Raw genomic sequence first — 24,936 nt, 5'->3', positions numbered from 1 at the left:
GAAAAATATATGGCCAACTTTTTCAGGGTTATTCAACCTCTTTTTCCTCCAACTAATAAGATTGTCTCTGTCTGACTTGAATGTCAATCAATCAATTAATCAATTTTATTGGAAAATAATTTTTTACAATGTTGGGTCCTGCTAAACCCATGGGTTTTTCAGCAGGTGCCATATCAAAACAAAATTTTCACAACTTTAAATTAAAATAAAGTACAAATAAAATAAAATTAGGCTATTTGTCGTGAATACAAGAAATGAAAAAAAGGAATTACAATAATAATGAGAAAATAGAAAAGAACATAATAATCAGAAGTAAGAGTAGGTAATAGAGTTAATAAATAACATTATTATAAGCATGATAAATAAGGAGTTAATTAAGAACTAAAAGGAATAAAAGAAGGAATAAAGTAGGAAGTATTTTATACAATATTAATATTACTAAATTATTAGTCGTTTAGGCTGGCGGCAGTGACTTTACAACATTTATATAATAATTTAAAACCAGCGGAATAGGCTATTTGAAAGATGAAAAAGAAAATTCATCGTACGCAGGCCTATTAGAAATTATTATTCAAATAATGATAATAAATATTTATTGTTTATTTCAGAATTTAGAGTACTATTATCACTGTGTTTTATTCTCATTTCGATTTCACTGGGTTGAAATCAAGTTGGGATTGTTTATTACATAGATCATTACATCCGTTTTTGAGTAGTCTCTTATGTTTGCAGGTAGTTTGTTGAAAAGGAAAGGTATTATGTAGAGCAGAGATCTTTTTCCATAAATATTATTGAACCGGGGAATTGGTATATTATTGGTGACCTGAAATTGTAATGGGCAGGAGGAGCTAGAAGTCTATAGTGGAAATTATTTTTGAAAAATACTATTATTTTGAAGGTGTAAAAATTTCTTGGTGTCAGAGTTTGATAAAAAATTTGTAGGGTTTGAAGGTTGTTCAAATTTAAGTTTAGATGGGGTATTCTAGACGAAATAACTTTTAGGATCCTCAACTGTATTTTCTCTACTCTCAATAATAAGTAATTTGCAGCACAGCCCCATGATTGAACTCCATATCGTATAATGGATTCTACTAACGACTTATAAATTAAATACAGGCAATCAACAGTGATGTTTTTATGTAAATAAAATATTTTAGCGCTTAATGCCTGGAGTTTCTTGGATATATTGTCAATTTGAGAATGCCATCTCATGCTACAATCTATCATTATTCCAAGGTAACGTGTATCACTGACCAAAGACAGAGATGGACAACTACAGTTTTCAAAAGAGTTAGTGAAGAGGCACTTACAGTTGTGAACAAAGATTTTTGGAGTTCCTTCACATCTAATCATGTACAATCTAATGATGCTCCTTCATGTACAATGTATTTTCTGTCTCTGAGTCTCTCGATGCTGAGAAATTATTCTCTGTCTCAAATTTTGAAGCTCTTTTGTGTTAGAAGTTTTTATTGTGTTATTTTTCTCTCTCCTGTTGAAGTATGTGTGTGAAACTTTCATACGTTCCTTTCAAAAAGTGGAAAAATTGGAATAGAATGACTACTGTATTTTATTTTTTTATTTGATTGGCGAAGAGTGGGCAGTAATGTCAACTCTTTTCCACTTGACTACAAAATTGACGGAATTCTCCTTTTCACGTTTGAAGCGAATGCATTATGAATTGGAGAAAAGACGAACTTGAGACAACTAAGCTTGTAGAAGATTGATGTGTATGCAATTTAAATAAGAACTTATTGTTGTATCAATCAGTATAGACCTAAAGAAGCGTTTTATAAACAGTAAAATTATAAAAAAATCATCACAGTTTCTCTCTAATTGAGAAAGATTGGTATGACTCTGAATGGCAAGGTCATTCATGGAGACGTTCATTGGTGCTGATCAAAGAAGAGAGTTTTCTACCCAACAATTTCAAATTCCTATTCTAAAACTACATTATACCCAATAATAAAGCAACTATAACCATGTATTGAAAAATTTGTGATTATTTTCTAAGAGGCATTCAAATCATCTTATTCATTTTTTGGAAAAACCAAAACGAGGACAGGTTGTGGAAAAATGTATCCTATCAGATTCCCTTTAAATTATTACATAGATAAAATCCCAATTCAAAAGTTTTACCCAATTGAGACATTCATCTTTTTATTTTCTATAATACTCAACATAATCAACCGCTTCTGAATAAAGACTGATACAAGATAAAAAGATGTCTTTGAATTTAAATTTTGTACAATTTAATCTTATAGAAGCTTGGTTGTTGTATCTGATACATCTTCAACGTTTTTCCAATTAAAAATTCAGCAGTTTTTCGACAGATTAGATTGATCATATTAGTAAATATCTGCTACGTCAAATTTATTCGTTCAACACTCAGAGCAATGACTATTCAAATAATTCAGATTTTCAAAAATCAACCTTATATATTTATAATGAGCTTGAATTAAGTTTGTCTCAAGTTGAGATAAATGAATTCAAGCAATAAGCGTTATTTCTCATATCAATGAATCAGAAAAGCATTGATAAGAACGCTTGGGAGGAGTGAGGTTAACTTCACTTTTTCCAATTGTATTTGAGAAGGTATCAAGTTAATTTAAGAAAGTATTAATTGTATTTGAGAATAGTCACTTATAATTGAGAGAATGCCATATATGTAGATAAGAATAGTCAATTGTATTTGGGAAGTCATCACATGTAATTGAGAATAGCGAATTATAATTGAGAAATCGTTAACTGTAAATGAGAAGTTATCAATTGAAAATGAGAAAATTCTCCAATTGGCATGTCGTGACTTTTCTGTAGGCTACAGTACATGTTTGATTTGAGCAGGAAAGGATACACAGTATTCCAATTACTACCATAGGCTTTGCATGGGGGCAAATGAATATTTTCAATGGTGAAAGTATTTCCCCTGTGCTGTTTACGAATGATTTATGAGTATCATTTCTATGTATGTATTGGCAACGCGACTTTTGTCTTCAAACTTTTTATAAAATATTGCACTTGATTAAGATCAAATTATCTATTTTCACGGCGCAATTGAACTTTATCATCAATCAATTGAATCTCTTGATCAAACAATTCGGCAATTCTTCAATGGATTTTGGGGCTTGAAAATATCATTTTTTTTCAAAAACTAAATGTTTTATTGGAATACTAAATATATTATCATACTATTTTATATGAGTAGCCTACAGTTGTGGAAAATATTACTTGATTACTGTGTGGTAAATAGGGTGTAAATTTGAAAGATTGAAATTGGCTTCATTTGATATTTTTCGCAAATTTTTGACAAGAAATGTTTTTTCTTCTGTCAAATTCACTAGAATTTGCGATGTTGTTGATAATTGCATTCCCATTTTAGAGACATTAATATCATCATGAAACGCCTTCGAAATTAAAATAATTATTAGATTAAAATGTACATTAAAATTTAACTTATCATTGTGCTTTTAAGAAAATTAGGTTGCTACAGCAAGGAAACTCAAACACAGGACCATTAAAAATTAAAATTAAGCAAAGGAAATCAGAATAATAGTGGATGATGAAGTTATAATTTATTTTTGTCAAAGATTTACCTTCAAAATCATAGGCTTAAAATTACTAAAATTCCTGCATACAACATATATCAATTGTATTTTTCATGCTTTATATTGAGTTACAATTTGCAAAATATAACGTTGTAAAGGTGGGAAAAAGTATTAAAATTAACTACATTCGGATATCTCTATTTAATACCTTGATTTTATAGCCATGATTCAAAATGTTAAAAAATAAACTTTTTTCAAAACAGTGTTACAGCTGTGATAAGTTCTAAATAGTGTGTTTGTCTTTTCGGTCTCAAAATTTCATAGTTTTTCCAAAGTTTGGAATTTTCTAATTAATTGTGATTGATTTAATTCAATTTTGAAGTATTTTCAATTTAGGAATAATTTTTGTGTGTTTTGAATTGTAAATTGAGAGTGTAATAGGAGAATGAGTGACACATAACCTAGCTACATTTGGCTGTTGTATAAATTAGAATTGGAACCGTTTTGGGCGTAAGCCTGTGGTACTCTAAGTTGTGTAATTCTGAATGACTGAATAAATAAATAAATAAATGTTGACATAAAATATAAAAAAAATCATGCTCCCCCAAAAATGTTGATGGCGCAAATTGCGCCATACCCCCCCCCCTTGTGGGCACCCCTGACCACTAGCCTACCACACCGAGGTGGAGTGAATCCTGTATTCTCATCCTGTCAACGTCGCAAGGAGAGGTAATAGGTCGCATAGACAACATTAGAATTAAACTCGGTACTCGAAATATTTACTATTTTGGTTCAGCATTTTGCCATCATATAACCTATAGTATTTATCAGAGACCCGGTTCGCATGGATTTGCTATTCTGTCTGTTGTTTCATGCAGTCTAATATCTCTTCAAACTATAGTACAATTATTAGAATCTAAGTATAATGGTCATTATTTGGAGAAGGAGCTCACTCCAAAATTACTATCTGTCTGATCCTAGTGACAGCATTGATCATATTTGGCAGATTCAAATTGAACTGCATTTTATTATCGAATTGGATTTAATTCTATCTCCCTACATAATCACCTACAGCGCTAGGTTAGAAATTTATAGCCCTTACTTCGGCTACCTTTGTAGACCGCCAAACCCTCCATTGAGCAAATTAATTTTTTCAACCAGTTTCATCCGTACACCAGTCGTTCTATTTAGACACTGAATTCAATGATATCAATTCCCTGGCCAAACGAAGGTTAGTCAACCTAACCTACAACTACATACTGCTAAATTATAACCTCAAATCCCACAACTGTTCAATTATTTTCTTTGATTCAATCATTTTAATTATTAATTTTCTTTTTATTGTACATTCATGCCCCTCCATGGAGCAAAATAGGCTACAATATTTGCCGACACAAGGTGAGGCCTTCAATACTGAGAAATCGTACTCATGGTTGAAAGATTATAATCTTTGTTTATTGTCTCATGACTCAAAGTCAATAATTATATATTTTCGTGTCCCCCGCCATGGAGCAGGATCTTGACACATGATGCTTCAACGTGGGCTGGATTTTGACAAGGTGAACATTATAAATGCTTAGCTAGGAGTTGTTTCTCCTGTATGTGTTCTGGTAGTATGTTTTTTCAAATTACCTAACCCAGCACTCTTGTGGTCACAAAACTTGCAGCTGAAAGGTTTTTCTCCAGTATGTGTTCTGATATGTTCTTTTAAATTACTTAACCTAGCACTTTTGTAGTCACAAAACTCGCAACTGAAAGGTTTTTCTGCTGTATGAGTTCTGATATGTCTTTTCAAATCACCTGACTGAGCACTTTTGAAGTCACATAACTTGCAGCTGAAAGGTTTTTCTCCAGTATGTGTTCTGATATGTTCTTTTAAATAACTTAACCCAGCACTTTTGTAGTCACAAAACTCGCAACTGAAAGGTTTTTCTGCTGTATGAGTTCTGATATGTCTTTTCAAATCACCTGACAGAGCACTTTTGAAGTCACATAACTTGCAGCTGAAAGGTTTTTCTGCTGTATGTATTCTGATAATATGTACTTTCAAATGACCTAATCTGGCACTTTTGTAGTCACAAAACTCGCAGCTGAAAGGTTTTTCTCCAGTATGTGTTGTGATATGATATTTCAGATGATCAGAATCAGCACTTTTGAAGTCACAAAAACCGCAGCTGAAAGGTTTTTCTCCAGTGTGTTTTCGAATGTGTCTCTTCAAATTACTAAACCATGGTGTCTTAAAGCTACAGTGAGCACAGCTGTAGAGCTTGATCTTTTTGCCAGTCACAGATGACTCAGTGCACTTTTCCACTGGAGAGATTGAATGCTCATTCAGTCCACCCACTTCTGTTGCATCGTCTCGGCCAGATGTGCTGCAGTTTGAAGACCACATCTCTGGTTCACTCTTCACTGCACATCGTTCAGCCTCCTGCTCATCTGCAATCATCAATGAAGCAACTTGTAGATTACAAAAACAGGATACCATTTTATAGTTACATCTATGTTTGGAAGTGAGTTTTATGTTATCACCTCCTTTAGTAGACAGCTGTGTTCAAAGTCCTCCCAGCATATCTGATACAATATTATCAATTCTTAGTTCTCGGTCATAATGATTAATTTCAGATAATTTTTTTTTGTCAAAAGGCTCTTTTGTGAAATTTGATATCAAATTTTCAGGTAGTTACATAGAAACAATGATAATAGATTTAAAAGTTATCAGAGGTAATTAATGAGATTAAAGAAGTTCAAATCTATAAAAAGTGTAGGCAATCTTTAGATTTATAAAGGTGATTTTATGTGATAGTATGAACACATTACTTCTAACATACTACTCATTTGTTCCATAGATGTGCATGGTTGACATGTGACAGACAGCCCATTCAGCAGTAACATTTACACAGGAGTTCCACTCCCAAACATCAAACCACTTCATGTGAGAGAGCTGGCCACAATCTGATCACCCAAAAAAGGAGTGCACAGGGTCTACAAAGGTATAAACATATTTATTGCTCCGACCTTAGAAGCTTGAAGTATGGGGTTCCCCTAGGCCCCATCCAAGGTCCTTTCTATTCCTGTTATACTACAGGTATGCCAAGGATGGTCCAAGATGGAGCAAATATCTGTCTATATGCTGATGATACTTATATAATATTCTCTGGTAGATCAGTTCAGGATGTAGAAATTTCATCTGCTATTGGACTAGCCTTTATTAAAAATAATCTCAATTGCTATAATCTTATTTTGAATTCAAGAAAATCAATAATTATCTCATTTATGACAAAACCAAAATCTATATCCTGGGGTGGAATTGAATAATGAAATTTTAGCTACAGAAGATAGTACAAAGTTTTTGGACCTATTGTGGATTGTAATCTCACATGGGATAATCATGTTTGCCATGTTATGAAAAAAATTTACCCTGGTCTTCATGCTTTAAAGCAAAATTCCGGTGTATGTAGTGTCCAATCATTGAAACTGTACATCTTGCAGTAATCCATGCACATTTTTTTCATTCAATTCAATTTATTTATCGTTTTTACAACATAGTTATTGTACAAAGTAGTTATGAAATAAATAACTTAAAACTAAAACAAAATAACTTAAAATAGCAGGTTAACAAAAACACGGAAGGTCCCTGCAAAGGCAAAGCCTGTGCGCAGGGGCCGAGTGTTACAAAAAACTACAGAACCAAAGTGAAAGCATAAAACAAAAATATAAATTATAAGTATGAAATTTGTATAATAAAAAATCTCGAGAATACAGACAATTAACAAGAAATAATGAACTTATTTAAGAGAAAAAAAAGAGTTGAAAGGTGAAAAGTTACAAGAAATCAAACAAATCAGTAGAGTTATGCAATGTGATCCATTGACTTATTTTGTTAGAAAGATTTCTGGTCAAATTGTTAGAGATAAAATGATCAGGTATTACGTTAACAAGTTTATGGACAATGTAATTGAACTGCCTTCTACAAATGGATAAAACTGTATGATGAGATTCGAAAGTGATGGATGAGGGACGAAGATTGTACGGTGATAAACGGAGATTGAAAAGAGTACTATGCTTATTCATGTAGATTATCAAGTTTTTCGTGTGAAGCTGCCTGACAGTCAGCACATTCAGTTCCCTGAAAAGATTGTCACTAGGGAAACGTCTGGGCTTTCCAAGAATAGCCTTTAATAAGGTCTTCTGAATAACAATTATCTTATTCAAGTGATTCATGTAGGCAGCGCCCCAAACGATAATCCCATATTGAAGAAAAGACTGGATGTAAGCAAACTAAACCAATCTAGAAACGGCTATGTTACTCAATCTACTGATAGTGTAGAATTTGTTGATCCAGTGTTTAAGCTTATTACAAGTGATATTGATGTGGACATCCCACCGAAGATGCTGATCAACAGTGACACCCAGATACTTGAAGAATTTTTCTCTACCTAATTTTGGACAACTACAATCTGATGAATCTGAAAGGTTACAATCAGGACTATGAATATGAATATGAGTGAGACCAAGCGGCAAACCAACATTCGGTGAAAAGGCCAAAAATACACTTTTCTTTGCGTTGAGGGTAAGAATATGCTCATCTAACCAGGCTTTAACAGTTCTTAATCCAGATTCAGCCCTATTTTTAACCTCTTCCCATGAATTACCAGTAAACATTAAGGCGGTGTCATCTGCAAAAGCAAGTGTCACACAGTTCTCAATATCAAGTTTGATTAAATCATTAATGTAAATGAGAAAAAGGATAGGAGATAGCACCGTGCCTTGTGGGAGACCAAAATCACTCAAAAGTCTAGAACTAGTTTTATTTTCTAAGGTAAGCTTTTGATGTCTATCACTCAGGTAACTGGTGAATAATCTAAGGGGTACACCACGAATTCCTAATTTCTCCATCTTGTTCAGTAATTTTGAATGAGGAATGGTGTCAAAGGCCTTAGCTAAATCCAGGAAAATGGCTATTGTTTTCTTTTTATTAGTGAAGTTATTGGCAATTGTTTGAGTTAAGAGAGTTATAGAATCAATTGTACTTTTGTTAGTCTGAAAGCCATACTGCTGTTTATGAATGACCTCGTGTTTGACTAAGTAACCAATTAATCTAGACTTGATTACTTTTTCCATTATTTTTGAGAAACCACTTAACAGGCTGATTGGGCGATAATTGGTTGGGTCCTTAGAATCCCCCATCTTATGAAGCGGTATAATATTCACTAACTTTAAACTAACAGGGAAGTGCCCTTCTAAAAAACAACGGTTTATTATTACTGTTAATGGTTTAACAATGTGTGGAAGTATAATTTTCAATTTCTATTGCTTATTTTGTCAATTCCCGGAGCAGAGTTATTGTTGAGAGAGTTAATAGTAGCTGATATTTCACTTTCGTTTGTGGGTGATAGGAAAAAGGAGTCATGACCATTTACAGAAGAGTTCATGAACAGATTACCATCAGATGCATTGGGATTATTACTTATCAGCTTTTCAGCGAAAGTTTTACCTACTTCAACAAAATGACGATTTAAGATGTCTGCATCAATTTTAGGAACAACCTTTTTACGGCTCTTACCCAATAATTCATTCAACGAGTCCCAAACTCTCCTAATATTGTTTTTATTCTGATCAATCTTGTTTTTATAATAGTCGCATTTACACTGTTTTAATAATTTATTAAGCATATTTCTGTAAGAGATGTATTCGGCTTTTAATATTACATTAGAAGGCTGTTTAGAGAGCTTTTTAAAAAGTTTATCGCGTTTAGCAATTGCTACAATAAGTCCCCTGCTGATCCAAGGCTTCAAAGGTTTTAATCTATGTGGAATATGTACTTTAACTGTAGCCTGTTCTACATGGGATGAAATCTTGTCAGTCAAAAAAAGCATTTGATCATCCAAGTGTAAATTAGGGCTTAACACCTCACTCCAATTTTCTTTTTGAATAGAAGACAATAATTTATCATAATCAACTTTATTGTAATAATTAATAGGTTTGTCAGACCCATCAATATCAGCCGCAAGATCAACGTGAACACTAGTACAAAAATGATCAGTTATATTAGTTTTCATAATAGAGCTGATAACATTATCAGAATTGAACGAAGAGTTCTTGAAAAAAATGTGATCGATACATGATTCAGTATTGTTAAAAATTCTTGTAGGTTTATTTATGTAGGATTTCAAACCATTTAACGATAATATTAATGCCAATGGACTTCGAATGATAGATTTCGCCAGTGATAAAAACATGACAGTATGTAGCACATACTTCAAACATAAAGACATTCATAAGATGACTTGGAGATCTCCAGATGGAGTAACACAAAATCAGATTGATCACGTTTTGATTGACAAGAGGCATGGATCTGACATATAAGATGTGCGAAGTTACCGAGGGGCAGACTGTGATACAGATCATTATTTGGTTAAAATAAAATACAGACAGAGAATAAACAACATGAAGAAATTCCGAGGAGTGAAACAAAAGAAATTTGACAGCAAAAGGCTTATAAGAGAAAATGAAGCTAGGGAGAGATACAATCATAAACTTATGGAGAAATTAGCAGAGAACCAAGGAAGAGAAGACACAGTTGAGCAAAAGTGGGAGAATTTCAAGAAGGCTGTAACAGAAGCTGCACAGGAGACAATCGGATATGAAAAGATAGAAAAGAGAAATAACTGGATGGATGATGAGTGTTTGAAGGCTTTGGAAGATAGAAATCTAGCAAGACTGAAAATGACAAGTCGGAAAACTAGGGCCGCAACTGTAGCTTATCATGAAAAAAGGAGACATGCTAGCAAGATCTGTCGTAAAAAGAAGAGAGAGTTTGAGAAATGAAATCATGACCTTCGCTGGAGAAAGAGAAGTGAGAAAGATGTATCTACGCATCAGAGAAGGAAAAGCTGGATTCCAGCCATGAACAACATTCTGTCAAGATAAGGATGGAAATTTGATAGGAGGAGAAGGACAGATTTTAGAACGATGGAAATAATATTTTTATGAGTTGTTGAATCAAAATGTTGAGGAGGGAGAAAATATCAACATTATAGGGCCAGATCAACCGATAGAGGAACCCACAATGTGTGATTTGAAAATGGCTATTCATTCTCTCAAAAATAATAAAGCACCTGGAGATGATCTTATAACAGCTGAGATGATTAAAGTAGGGAACGATGCTCTAATGGAATGGCTACTTCACTTTGTAAAACAGGTGTGGGTGGAGGAAGTAATGCCTGAAGAATGGCAAACTGCAATAATATGCCCCGTCCACAAAAAAGGAAGTAGAACAGACTGTTCCAATTATGGAGGAATCGCTTTGTTGAGCATTGTTTATAAGATCTTGGCGAAGATAATTTGTGAAAGATTGAAACCTTTTTGTAATGAAGTGCCAGGTGATTACCAGTGTGGATACCGGAAAGACAGATCATGCACAGATCATGTTTTCACCATAAGGAACATGATGGAAAAGTGTTATGAATATAATATCAATCTGTATCAACTATACGTCGATTACAAGCAAGCCCACAGACAGCATCAGAAGAAATAGCTTGTTTGAGACTATGTTGGAGTTTGGAATGCCTTTTAAGCTCATACGGCTCACAAGAATGACACTGCGCCAAACAAAGTATAAGGTGAAAGTTCAAGGAATGCTCACAGACGAATTTACAGCAAATGTAGGACTTAGACAGGGTGATGTTTTGTCAGCTATGCTGTTCAACTTAAGCCTGGAAAAAGTAATAAGAGGAATAGTAATAAATCCAAGAGGAACGATAATGAACAGAATGTTGCAGTACATGGCCTATGCGGATGACGTAGTCTTGATTGCAAGAAACATCCAAAATCTAAAAGATGCCTTCAAACAGCTCGATGACAGATCAACAGAAATAGGACTCTCAATGAAAGTAAAACAAAGTATCTGGCAAGCAGCAGAGCCCGGCAGATTGGCGACAGATTCATAGAGTACAATAATTACACATTCGAAAGAGTGGAAAGCTTCAAATATCTTGGTTCTATTATCACAGAAGATAACGATGTTGAAGTTTATATAAAAGCAAAAATAGCGGCAGGAAATCGATGTTATTATGCACTTAGCCAATACTTGAGATCCAAAACACTGTCAAGGAAAATTAAGCAACAAATCTATGAAAATGTTATAAAGCCAGTTGTGTTATACGGGGCAGAAACCTGGGATTTGAAAAAGAAGGATGAAGACCTACTGAGTATATGGGAACGGAAGATTCTGAGAAGAATATACGGTCCAGTATGTATTGATGGAGAATGGAGACTTCGTTCGAATCAAGAGCTGCGTGACCTGTACAGAAAACCACCTATTGTACATGAGATCAAAGTGAGACGCTTGAGCTGGTTGGGTCATGTAGAAAGAATGAGCGATGAAAGAGCCGTTAAAAAAGTTTTCAGAGAAAACCCAGGCGGAAGAAGGTTGAAAGGACGTCCATGCAAGCGCTGGCTGGAGGATGTGGAAGATGATCTCTGGAAAATAGGCGTTAGGGGATGGAGACGCAAGACTGCCGACAGAGAGGAGTGGAGAGGCATTCTTGAGGAGGCCAAGGCCCTGGAGTAAGTAAGTAAGTACCGTAGTTACCTCGACCATATATAAACTAAACTTAGAAATCCTAATCTCCAACCAGACACTCACACATCAAGAAATCCTGATTACTAATAATAAAAAGATATTTTATAATAAGAATAATAATAAATATGTTTTATAATAAAAATAATAAATGCTTTATAATAAAACTAATAGAAAATACTTGTTGAGTAGTTGTGAATGTGACACTGTGGCAGCCATCCACACTAAATTGAAAGACACGACGCTGCCAAAACACAGATTTGATTCCGTGGCTTGACAACACCGCGTCCCCCCACTCAATAATAAATAATAAATGTTGATAAATTTTTTGAAAATTCGTTACAGAAAAATCAAGACACCCAGGACGCGAGCACAAGTTGAAGAGAGAATAATAAAGAATTTTAAATACTAAAAAAAAAGAATAATAATAATGAATTAAACAAAATTGGCTATAGATATAGATACCTTAATCATGTAGTAGACTAGGGCACAAACACTCACTCACTTTCATTCATACAAATGCCAGCTTTGGAGAACTGAGAGACCGTTTTCCCATTCTTTTTCCAAAACACAACACCATCTCGACTCCACACATTTTTAAATCCAATCTTGATACACAAATCTTTGAAAAACGTACGTCTTTTCATGGTAAGGTCCTCATGAATGGAGAATCCCGTACCCTTCAAATCTCGTCTGCCCGTGATGACTAAGTTTCGCTTTTGGTAGCTGACAAATTTGATGAGAATTTGTCTGTGAACCACACGAGTAGAAGACGAGTCATCAGCAGCAGGAGGGTGGAGGTGGGTCGGGCGACCGACACGGTGGCATCTGTCGATGTCGTCCGAGCAGATTCCCACATTCAGCTTCTCATTCAGGAGAATAACGACGGTGGCGGTCACATTCTCACCTTGAACCTCCAGAATACCCGAGACACGAATATTATTTATTCTCGAGTACTGAGCTAGCTCGTCTAGACGTGAATCGAAATCCTCCTCCAGCCTTGCGATGTTACTTTTGAGGGTGTCCACCTCACTCGCGAGCTTCCTAGTCTCGTCAGCCATAGCCTCGAGTCGCCCGTCAAGTTCGGCAAGCACCTTAGCGCTAACCTCGGCAGATAGTCGCTCGCACAAACGCTCCTCCAGGCGGGCAGCAATCTTGTCAACGAAAGCTTCGTTTGACAGCAGTTTCTCAAGGGCGGCTGCTATCTGGTTCTCCGTTGTCATAGCAACCGGGACGCCGTCTGCAGAATGCGGCCGGGTCTGGCACTTCTGCTGCTTCTTGTGTTGCTGCTGTTGTTGCTGCTGCTTTTGCTTAGCCGGTGACGGAGCGATAGCCAGGTTCTTATCTTGGTTGGAGTTTGCACTGGCAGCGGAACGAGTTAAAGCCGGAGATTGAGATTCCATGTCGAATATCAGTATATGCTATTTAACTGCGTAGGAATCAGATGTGAATGAAAAATGATAAGGTAGATCTGTGACAAATGTAATAATCAACAGATATGCCAAATTTCAATAGAAAATACAGTTAAAAATCCACTCTACAAGCACTAAAACTGGGAGCTCAACTACAAACACGTCAGCCTTCAACCATTTCTTATCTCACACAGTTGGCATATATGTATGGTCTTTGATAGAATGAGTTTAGTGTTATTTATTAAAGTTTTGCAGTTTATCGGGTTAATAGTTTGACACCTTGTAAGATGGGACTCCCCAAATGCTATAGTGAGGTCCACTTTATAATAGCAGTGGAGAAAAATAGGAGAAAAACGTTGCCGATCCTCTGTTTTGTCAATGCCTTCTATAGATGGTAGCTGATATGGGTTTATAGATGTAATATTAACATTTCTTTCTCATATAGAATAATCAATTATATTTTATTAAGTAAAGAATTATATTTTTCAATCTATATATATATATATATAATATATATATATATATATATATATGAGTGCGAAATGGCACTCACTCACTCACTCACTGACTGACTGACTCACTCGCAGAACTAAAAATCTACTGGACCAAAAACGTTCAAATTTTTTAGGTATGTTCAGTTGGCCCTTTAGAGGCGCACTAAGAAATCTTTTGGCAATATTTGAACTCCAAGGGTGGTTTTTAAGGATTTAAAGTTCGTCTTTTAGCATGTATATTCTTCTTATTCTCTCAATTATAATTGAAAAATGTCCATACCATATGTTAATATAGAACTATAATCTAGAGAGAGTACCTCTTCGAAACAGTCATTAACTGGTAACTAAATTAATAATTTTGTCAGGTTGGCATTAAGTTGAGTTGACTTTGTTAGGTTGGCGCCAAGTTTTATCGCCGAAAAATTGATTGGGCACTGCTACTCCAATCAGAGCTATTCCTGGGAATATTATATCACTAGCCGCTAGGCTCGCTTCGCTCGCCATATCCGTTTAGTCTGGACCCCCGACTGGATCGTGCTCAAATGCTCAAATAAAAAATGCATGCGAGCGAAGCGAGCCTGTTGATCTCATTCTCGGACGATCCAGTCGGGGGTCCAGAAGGGGGAACCCCCTGGCTAGACGGATATGGCGAGCGAAGCGAGCCTGATGGCTAGTAATTTCATAATTAAGATGGAATATTTTGTTACTTAATTATTCTACATTGTTTGAACAGAGCAAAGCAAGAAAGAGATAGCGCTAACTGCTTTGTTGAATGATAGACAAGGATAGCAATAGCAATACCATTGTAAATCAAACACTGCAATTATATAGTGGACCTCATTATTGACCAAATATATTCGGATTTGGCATGAATGTTCAGTTGACCAACTAGAGGCGCACTAAGAACATATTTGAAAAAATTTCCAAAGATACACCCAAAATCTGCCTTTACTCACCTTCTTCAAGAACTAATTGGCAGAAAATGTTCAAACTTGGTACACAGACTCAGCTGAGGTATACATATGTTGTATTGCAAGTTAAGTTTCGCCTCAAGATAAGATGCCTAAGTTCTGCCCAAGATCGGCAAGTTGATTGTGAGAGATATTTTCAGATGAAGTTTTCCTTCAATGGAAATTGATGTGACTTTTTAAAATATTTGAATAAGTTCAAAAATTCTAAGCAAATTATCAGATTATTAGTAGGTATTTTGGTTTTGTACAAGGATCCCATAATTACTGTATTTTATGGATTGAATATTTGTATATAGGTACCTTAATAAGACATACCAAACCTCAACACAGGCCTAGCATAATGAGGAGAGCACTTATCTACTTGAATTATTATGTTATTGTTTGTAAAATTATACAATGTAGTGAGTATAAAGTGATTTTTAATACAGGTGTGTTTTAAAATGTTTAGCTACAAATTGATTCCCCAGTATATCTTCTAATTTATGTGCTTTCAAATTACCAAACTCAGCTATTTTTGTCACAAAGCTTGGAGTTAGAAGGTGTTTCTCCAGTATGCTGTTTTCCAAATTACCTGATTTAGCACTTTTGTAGTCACAAAACTCGCAGCCAAAAGGTTTTCAACCAGTATGTTTTCTGATATTATGTTCTTTCAAATGACATGACTGAGCACATTTGTAGTCACAAAACTCGCAGCTGAAAGGTTTTTCTCCAGTATGTGTTCTGATATGTGCTTTCAAATGACCTAACCTAGCACTTTTGTAGTCACAAAACTTGCAGCTGAAAGGTTTTTCTCCAGTATGTGTTCGGATATGGTCTTTCAAAGTACCTAACCTAGCACTTTTGTAGTCACAAAACTCGCAACTGAAAGGTTTTTCTGCTGTATGAGTTCTGATATGTCTTTTCATATTATCTAACTTAGCACTTTTGAAGTCACAAAACTCGCAGCTGAAAGGTTTTTCTCCTGTATGTGTTCTGGTATGTGTTTTCAAATGACCTAACCTAGCACTTTTGTAGTCACAAAACTCGCAATTGAATGGTTTTTCTCCAGTGTGTTTTCTAATGTGTCTCTTGAAATCAGTTGACCTTGCTGTTTCATAGCTACAGTGAGCACAGCTGTGAAGTTTGATCTTTTTGCCAGCCACAGATGACTCAGTGCACTTCACTGGAGAGATTGAATGCTCATCCAGTCCACCCACTTCTGTTGCATTGTCTCGGCCAGATGTGCTGCCGTTTGAAGGCCACATCTCTGGTTCACTCTTCACTGAACTTCCTTCAGCCTCTTGCTCCTCTGCAATAATCAATAATGCAACTCGTAAATTATGAAAAGATGATATTATATAGTGACATTCACGTTAGAAAGTGAGTGAAAATGATAGGATAACTGTCAATCAATCAATCAAGAATATTCTTTATTCCAAAAATACAGTAAGTACACAAATGATGAATAATATAAAATATAAAATACGAATAATTATGTACTCAAATTAAGTTTCCATATTATAGGTTATGGAATGAGTCTACATGGGCACTGTGGCCTGTGCGTAGACTCGAGTTGAAATTTCAAGTAGGTATAGTGAATCTTTATGAAGGGGGAGAAGAAAGAGAGGCAAAATTAATTCAATTTATGAGGGTAATTTCATTCAAATGAATGTCATAGTTTTGTATCGCAGAAAGTCATTCTGTATTGTAAAGTCCGTCTGTATCGTATATAGGCAGTCTGTATCGTATAGTCAGTCAGTATTGGTATAGAGTCAGTAAAAGTCATGTTAATTTTGCAGTCAGGTGAGTCCGCCGCCCGCCAAGACCAGAGCCACAGTCTCCTCCTCACTTATTTCAAACAACCAATATTTCAATCTTTTTTTGAAAATTGGATGTTATTTTGCGGAAATAATCTTTTATAATTACGATATATTACTTGAGATAGGAAGAAGCAATTTGTTGTTGAGAAGGATCTTGTCAGCTGGATAGATCTGATCCCAACTGTGGCTGCATATCTCGTGTTGTGAGAATGTAGAGATGGTATTAAAATTGAACCAAAATGTTTATAAACATGAGTGAATAAATCCTTTATGTATAATTTTTTCAAGGGTAGAACTCTAATTTCCTATGCTGTAGTGATCTGTCAAGTGCGATTGCAAAACAGCTGATCGCACATTTACCATATCATTATACCGTATAAAAAAATGGTCTATACAAGATTTTGTGTTTTCAGTTACTCTTGTTGGTTTGTCAATGCACTGAAAAAGTCCTGCTCCTATCAATGTGTTTAAGTAAGTGTCAGTGTTCAAAGTATTTCCTAATAAGTCAAAGTTGAAGTCACCTTTGTTGTGGCTCTATTGAATTGGTTAATATAGTCGTCCATTGAGTCTAAAAATAATTGAATATCGCAGTCGAAAGTCCGGTAGAAAGCCAAAAGACAATAATTTTGATTTTTGAAAGAAAATTCCAATTTTAAGCCATACACATCAGCAATAGAAGTTTGTACGGCACTCACTGATAATCTTTTATTGTAGTAAACTATAACACCGTCGGCTCTGTTTCGTCGTCTGTCAGTAATTACATAGTCAAATCCCTCTAAAGGTATTCCCTCCTCACCTTCTCTCAACCAGCATTCTTTTAGTATTATGAAATCCAAAGTTGGTAAACTATCTAGATAGACCAAAAGTTCATCTACATTTTTGGAAAAGCTACGAATGTTACATTGAAAAAACTTTAGCCTCTCCCTCCCTCCCTCCGTAGAAAAGAAATTCACAAATTCATGTGTTGATTCAAGCTCTAAACATATGTGGTTAAAACATGATAAATGATCGTCATCAATCATCCGATTGAAACTCCGTCGACTGCGCACAGGCCACCCACCCAACTGGTCAACAAATTAACAATCGCACACAATTATACAAAAAGGATTGATTAACCTGAATACTTGGAATTTGATCGAATTAAATGAGTAAACTAGAAAAAAAATAATTGAAGAGTAAGATTTATTAAATAGAATTAAATTCATGAAGTTTCATCTATAAAAGTTTTAAACTTTTTTCGTGAAAAACAACTCAGAGACATATACTTTAATTTATGCTTTTTTAAGTGAATAAAGAGTAACAAGCAAAGAATAAAATATATATTATCTCCATCTAGGAATAGGTAATCCATAAGTTAACTATTCAACTTCTTCACAGTGATTTGTTTCTCTTGTCACTTCACTGATAATTCAATTGGGACTTATTCTTTTTCGACAAACCTAGCAAGGTCCTCAATGAAGTAAATACGTACCGCTTTCGATCCCTCAGTCTCCTTCAGCATTACCTTGCCATTGGAGAAACCTGCGAATGCAATTTTCTTCTCTCTTTGTAGCCATCTCGCCTTCCCCATCAGCTGCTTATTATGCGGTGTTAGATGCTCGTTGATGTAAACACGGCCAGGAGCTAGATTTTCCTTAATTTCGGTTGTGCTGAGTCCCCTCTTCTTCCATGAAGCCTTCAGCCATTCCTCCTTTACGTGTTTGGATACGAATTGAACAATGATTGGTGGATGAGTGTGGCGCTTCCTGGAAAATAGCTGTATCCGGTGGGCTGTGGAGATGTCCTCCTGCTTGTATGTGATGTTGAGGGCGGCGGCAACGTGCTGCAGGCAATTATTTATATTTTCGCCAGCAGTCAAGGGAAGACCAACAATTTCAATGTTTGCTGAACGTGAATACTGTTCAGTGTCATTTAGTCTAATTTTGAGATCTCGAATCTCACCTGATAAGCCGTCTTTGGCTTGCTCCAACTCACTGCACCTAGATTGAAGTTTCTCCTTCTCGCTGTCCAGTATTTTGACAGTTTCTTGTAGTTTATTCAACTCCTGCTGAAGAGCACTAACTGATTCTAAAACTTTCTCTATTTTTTCATTTGTGTTTTTGTTTATGTTGGCGTCCATCCTCTTCATAGCGTCCCGAATGGAGCCTTCATCATCGTCGTCATCATCGTCGTCATCATCCGCACAACGGTCGCACTTTAATGATTTTCTAATTGACTTAGTTAAACTCTGGACTGATCCAGCTTGAGTGCACGTAGCATGAAAGACACCCTTACACAACACACATGTAACCTTTACGTCATTTGCGTCGAAGATCGCGCTACATTTCGAACATTTATCGGCCATGATAAGAGATGCGAATAAATATACAGAAGACACGAGTAAATAATAGTATAAGTTCACTCAGTAAATTTTGTAGTACTATTATTATAATAGATAAGAAGTATAATACGCGTAGATTTAAGTTCAGCAGTTCATGAAAAGTTGAGTTACTAGACCAGATCGGGCAGGCGACCGCACAATCAAGCGCCAAGCGAACGAAGAGATAACAGAACGTCTGCCTTCATCGACTGTCCGATAGCAACTGAATGACAACTGATATGACAATTTTGTGTTACAACCACCTTCTGTAATAGGTAACTCTGATTCAAGTCTTCCCAGAATATCTGTTATGATATTAAATGTTGATTATTGCTAATAATACATAGGCCTAATGTAGAGTGTCCCAAAATTGAAGTGCCAAACATCGGGAATAGGTTCTATGGGTCATTTATGGTACATTTTGTAATGATAAAATATTCTAATTGTTCATTATATTTCTCCATAGTCAATGTCAATGGTGATAATTATCCATAGTGATAATGGAATTAGTTATCAGAGGTAATTAATGAAAATGAAGAAGTTCAAATCAATGAAAATTTGTAGACAAACATCTTTAGATTGATATGTAATTTTATGGATTAGTCATTACATCTAACACACTACACATTTTGATTAATGATATCAACTTCTCAACTACACAAAAAAAGCACTACACATTTGTTCTGAACATGTGCATGGTTGACATGTGGCAGACAGCTCATTCAGGAGTAGTATTTACAAAGGAGTTCCACTCCCAAACATCAAACCACTTTATGTAAGGAGGCTGACCACAATCTAATCACCCAAAAAAGGAGTGTAGACCCTGGTCAATCAAGAATCGGGTAGTGATAGAATGTATCTCACCATATGCCTCCTCTTTGATGAAGATCATGTTGTAGCCAGGGATTAGATAATGTTGTTGGCTGCAATCATCTTCCACTGCAGCTGGTTGCTGGCTGCTATCATCCTCCTCCTCCTCCTCCTCCACCTCCATTTTAACAGTAACAGTCGCCATCTGCAACACATAAACATTCGCAATCAATAGCAGGACTTATATTATTATTATAGACTACATTATTCACAGTGGTTTATGAGGGGGATAATTTTAGATGACTAGCAGACTGTATTGTAGAAGGGTTGGTATAACAGTAGGTGAATAGCTTTTCTATTATGTAAAATGAGAATACAAAGTGTAGGAAATGAAAATGGTATCCACCCAAAAGCTGTATTGCAAAAATCCAATAACTATAAGTGATTTTTAACACTGCTAACCAGTCTTTTAATAATAAATTATTAAAGCAGAAATTCAGATGTTATTCAACTCCTTGACTTGAATTTTGAATGAAAATTCTTGATTTACTGGGGAAGATTGTAGGCCTATTTCCATTTTTATTCATCAATTAAAAATAATATTGATAATAGAACAAATTTATCAATTTTTGATACCATGTCTACATAGGATGAAAAGCCCATCCAAAAGTATTTATATTGTAAATTATTACAATTATCAATATTTTTAATAGCAAGTAACTAGGCTATAAAAATGAATTCAATCCATTTTTGCTTTCTACAGACCCTTGCAGACCACAGGTAAAACCTGTTCCTAAATAAATGAAATATGAATATATCTATATATTCTGTGGGAAACATGTTTTCAATATGACTTTTTAAGACATGGACGACTTGAGTTGGAATAATTGAAACAGACCCTTCAAAAATTGGTAACAGATACTATATAGAACGGAAAAACAACATAATCAAAAGACACACAAGTCAAAAGTTTTGTAGGAAGCCTCAGTGAAAATATGTATGGTACACAACAGTTGACAAGATTCCACTTGACAACAAGAAATTACAAATAGTCTCAAATACAGTTTATAAGCAAATGGAAATGACTTTCAATAACTTTCACTCCTCTTACCTGGTATGGACACAACTTCTGTTGATTGTAAATTTAGTAAATAAGGATATTTGAGGTAAGTCAAGTGAAAAAGCCGGGAAGAGAACATAAAAAGAATAGGAAAGTTCAAGGAGAGGCGGAAGAGGAGAAGGAGTAGAAAGAGGAGGTGGAGGGTAGAGGGTGATGATGTAGAGGGTGGAGAGGATGAGGTAAGAAAGGAAGAGGAGGTGAAAGAAAAGTAGGAGGAAGAGATAGAGGACCAGTAGGAGGATGAGGATATGGGAGAGAAGTAAGGTGTGGATGAGAAGAAGGAAGAAGTGGAAGAATATGAGAAGGAGAAGGATGGGAGAGAGTACAATGAGGAGGAGAGAATTCAAAGTAAAACCCAAGAACTAAAAGTTCCATATAATATTGTTCAGTTGAGTATCTGTACACATTGTCAAACATTAAACATTACAATATAAACATTAAAATATATTTAATAATGAAAAAAATATTCCATGGCATATCAAATCTATTGAATTCAGGATTGATCATAAATAGCAATGAAAAATATATAAATATCAGTTCTGATAGTTAACCTGGTAAGATAACTTGCATCACAGCTATCTACTATGGAAAACATTGAGAATAGAATAAGTGGCAACAATACGTTCCTATCATTTCCACTGATTTCATAGGGTGAATGTCACAACAGTGATTGCACACCCTACTGTCAGCTACTCTCATTTCAGGAGATTTCTTAATATTGATGAGGCAGGCACTGTGATTGGTGCAGTTGAACACACAGCTAATGCAAATTTAAAAAATGCAGATACAAGTTGAATTATAGATTACATACTGCACATCAACAATGTTATCACTATACTTACCACACACTTTTCTTTCAATGGCCTTAGTCAACCTGGAATCTGATTTTCCACTCAATGAATTTTGCTCTGAGACTGGTGATTGGCTATCTGTTCTCTGGTCACATGTGGACATCTGCAATTAATTAGAATGGTTCCAGTTACCAAAAACAAAGTGGCTTCAATTATTTAAAACTAACACAATGAATAGGAATCTATTTAAGCAGTGACATTAATCTATTGATCATGAGATACTTGTTCAATTTGAGAGCCTCTGACATGACCAAACTACGGTTTCCAGGCAGCTCAGATCAATGACTCAATGTGTCCATCTACTAAAACATGGGCGTGGATGAGGAAAATATCTTGCCCATGTCGGGATTTGAACCCTGGTCTCTGAATTATGAAGCCAGCATCTGATCCACTTGACTATAACCACTCCTTCAGATCAGATGAATCTACTCCCATTCAGATCCTGGAGAATGAGAAAATATATATAGAGAAAATATAGCTTGAGAAAATATACCATGGAAGCGCCTATTGGGCATTCTTCATGTTCCAAATTTCACTTCTTAGGCCCGGTTGCACAAAAGCCGATTAAATCTTAACCATGATTAATTTAGGAGAACCAATCAGAGAAGGCGTTTTTGAAAAGTCTCTGATTGGTACTCGTGGAATTGAATGCCAGTTAAAGTTTAACCGGCTTTTAAGCAACCGGGCCTTATTGAAGCTTATAGTCCACATAGCTATTTTCGTAAAGTTATCTAAGTTATGCGATGCTGGTAGTCTCTTATACTGTGCCGTTCATACACTCTCACCTTGAGATTTGGAACCAGAAATCCCTATACAATAAAATATATTTTATGCTATTTTTTCTCTACTCTGGTAATCATATACCATGATTTAGGGTAAACAAGTCTATTTGAATTATATATTATATATTATTTGGTTTGACTGATCCGCATAGTCTAATTTATCCTTCAAGGATAATTCATAGAAACTTCAATACTAGAGCCCGAGAGTTATAAAACTATTTCTTTCAGACGTTGTTGCTATCTCCTATATTGAATCTTCAACTCAATGCATTTATTTATTTGAAGAAGAATTACTGGGATACAATTAAAATTGAAAAAGATTTATATTTGAATAAAGTTAAAGACGACATAAGAGTCGTTAAAAATCCCTATGAGTTTTGGACAGCAGTTAAATATTTCAAGGGTGGAATTAAGCAAGTTAACTGTGTTTCTTTAGAATCTTGGTCACGCTTTCTTGGCAGTACATATGCAGGTGAGAGGAAACAATTGCTTGTGTTAAGTGATGCTAGACACCCCTTTCTGGATAGAGAATTCACTTTGTGGCAGTTAGATCAGGTGATATCTAAATCCAAGAACAAAAAACTACCTGTTGTCGATGGAATACATTATGAGTTTTTCAAGGCTCTACCAATGCAATGGAGAGATTATTTGCTAAATTTATTCAATAAAATAGTACATATGGAGGAGGTACGCCAGGAATGGTCTAAGATTGTCATGTTTCTCCTATATAAGAAGGGAGATGAGTATGACCTTAATAAGAGTCCATTTTTGTTCTTCTGCTATTTGAGAAATATTGAGTACTTTTTTAGGGGAAGAGACATCCATGGCATTCCATCAACAAGTTATTGTTTGCTGATGATATTGTCATCTTAGCAGATAGTGAGGTGGACCTGCGTAACAAGCTGCAATTGGATTCCAAATGCCCATTGTCAAATTCCATTGTATCACTCAATTGTGAATGGCCACTAATGCATCTATATACTTGTATGTTGATAGTAGAGGCACAAAATTGAACTCCATGTCAAATTGTCCTATTTGTAATATTCTTGAGAGAGAAGATATAGAACATTCCTTAGTACGTTGTCCAATGTATAACTACTCTATTCGTTCCTACTTTCTTGGCGAATTTATCCAAAATGTTGTGTCAAATGTCGACAAAGTAATGGTACTTCTATAAAATTTGAGTGAGAGGGAAATAAATAGAGTATTCCTTTAAGCAGTAAAAGCAATTGAAATTCCCTCCTTGATTTGTAGTGATGTAGGTGATTTCACAAGTAGGATTTTCTGTAACTTATAGAAATATGTGTAATGATTGTTATTGCATGCCCCGAAGTAGACATTAGGCCTACATTTTTTTGGCTTAAAAAAATTGAATTCCACCCAAGAGTAGTGTAGTCTTATTGTAAATAAAGTAATTTGTTCTGACTTAACTACCATCATTATTCTCATTAGCATGCCTGTAAATTTATTCAATAGCTTGAAATCTTGTATTTCAAATTCAAAGTAATAACATGTAAATATGTATTAGCCTATGTATCAATCAATTGCTCAACGATGCTTTCAAGCCTCAATTTAACATGCTATAGGATATAAATAATTATTATATTAATAAATAATACCAAAATTATTTTTATCATGTTTTTTTAAATAGGTCCTACTGAGTTTTAGGTTATGTACGTCTATTGTGATTTACTGCTTATACAATTTCCAAGTATAGGCTACTTACTTCTGACTCCATTTTAGTATTTTATATTGAAATTTAGTTTTATTATTGATAATTGATATTGGGCTAAGACAAAATAAGCTACTTACCAAACTATTATAAATTAATTGAAAGACAGCCAATGCCAAATGGGAGATGCGATATCATAGCACAGAATACATACAGAAGGGTGACTTCCAATCTAATAATGCACTTTACATGGCACCAAGACCAACTTGAGTGCACCGAGACCGCGCCATCTTTATAGAAATTAAATTTACCGCTTAATATTTAGAAACACTCAAATCCAAGAATTGCTACTTTTGTTCTTATTTTTAAAACATACCTTGAAATTTATCAATTCGAATCAATACTTCATGTGATATTATGAAGGTATAAAGTTGATTTATTTAGTGGTTGGAAAAACTTTCATAAATTCTGATACAAGCTAAATTTCGACAAGGCGACAAAGTTGGACAGTTGATGTAATATGATGGAAGCAAAGAATGAAGT

General features: G+C 35.0%; 3 protein-coding genes across 6 annotated transcripts in view; all 3 read right to left on the bottom strand.

Annotated features, from left to right (window-relative positions):
* The window catches only part of LOC120354203, an 18,681-nt gene extending 4,725 nt beyond the window's left edge, over positions 1-13,956 (bottom strand). The window contains exons 1-3 of the mRNA XM_039440869.1: positions 12,589-13,956; positions 8,240-8,243; positions 2,983-2,988 (exon numbers count right to left, since the gene is read on the bottom strand). Coding sequence (XP_039296803.1) covers positions 12,621-13,526 — 906 coding nt within the window. The 5' untranslated portion in view covers positions 13,527-13,956 and the 3' untranslated portion in view covers positions 2,983-2,988; positions 8,240-8,243; positions 12,589-12,620. The remainder of the gene's footprint in view (positions 1-2,982; positions 2,989-8,239; positions 8,244-12,588) is intronic.
* LOC111060672 (gastrula zinc finger protein XlCGF17.1-like) overlaps positions 1-24,936 on the bottom strand; it is a 458,016-nt gene that overhangs the window by 381,276 nt on the left and 51,804 nt on the right. The gene's annotated exons all lie outside the window — the stretch shown is intronic.
* Positions 4,976-24,936, bottom strand: LOC120354202 (gastrula zinc finger protein XlCGF17.1-like). Of its 4 annotated transcripts, none has more exons than XM_039440864.1 (5): positions 24,770-24,936; positions 21,931-22,042; positions 20,023-20,173; positions 15,572-16,288; positions 5,843-5,978 (listed from the first exon to the last, which is right to left on the bottom strand). In XM_039440864.1, the coding sequence occupies exons 3-4, from the start codon at positions 20,171-20,173 to the stop codon at positions 15,618-15,620; spliced, it is 822 nt and encodes a 273-aa protein (XP_039296798.1). In that variant the 5' UTR covers positions 21,931-22,042; positions 24,770-24,936; the 3' UTR covers positions 5,843-5,978; positions 15,572-15,617. The 4 variants fall into 4 exon arrangements, with proteins under 4 accessions (XP_039296795.1, XP_039296797.1, XP_039296798.1 ...); XM_039440862.1 differs by lacking the exon at positions 24,770-24,936 and adding an exon at positions 24,534-24,676; XM_039440861.1 differs by lacking the exons at positions 15,572-16,288; positions 24,770-24,936 and adding an exon at positions 24,534-24,672 and having other exon boundaries at positions 4,976-5,978.

The sequence above is a fragment of the Nilaparvata lugens genome, chromosome 14, assembly GCF_014356525.2.
Source record: "Nilaparvata lugens isolate BPH chromosome 14, ASM1435652v1, whole genome shotgun sequence".
Lineage (NCBI taxonomy): Eukaryota > Metazoa > Arthropoda > Insecta > Hemiptera > Delphacidae > Nilaparvata > Nilaparvata lugens.
This window is presented reverse-complemented; position numbering and strand designations above follow the sequence as displayed.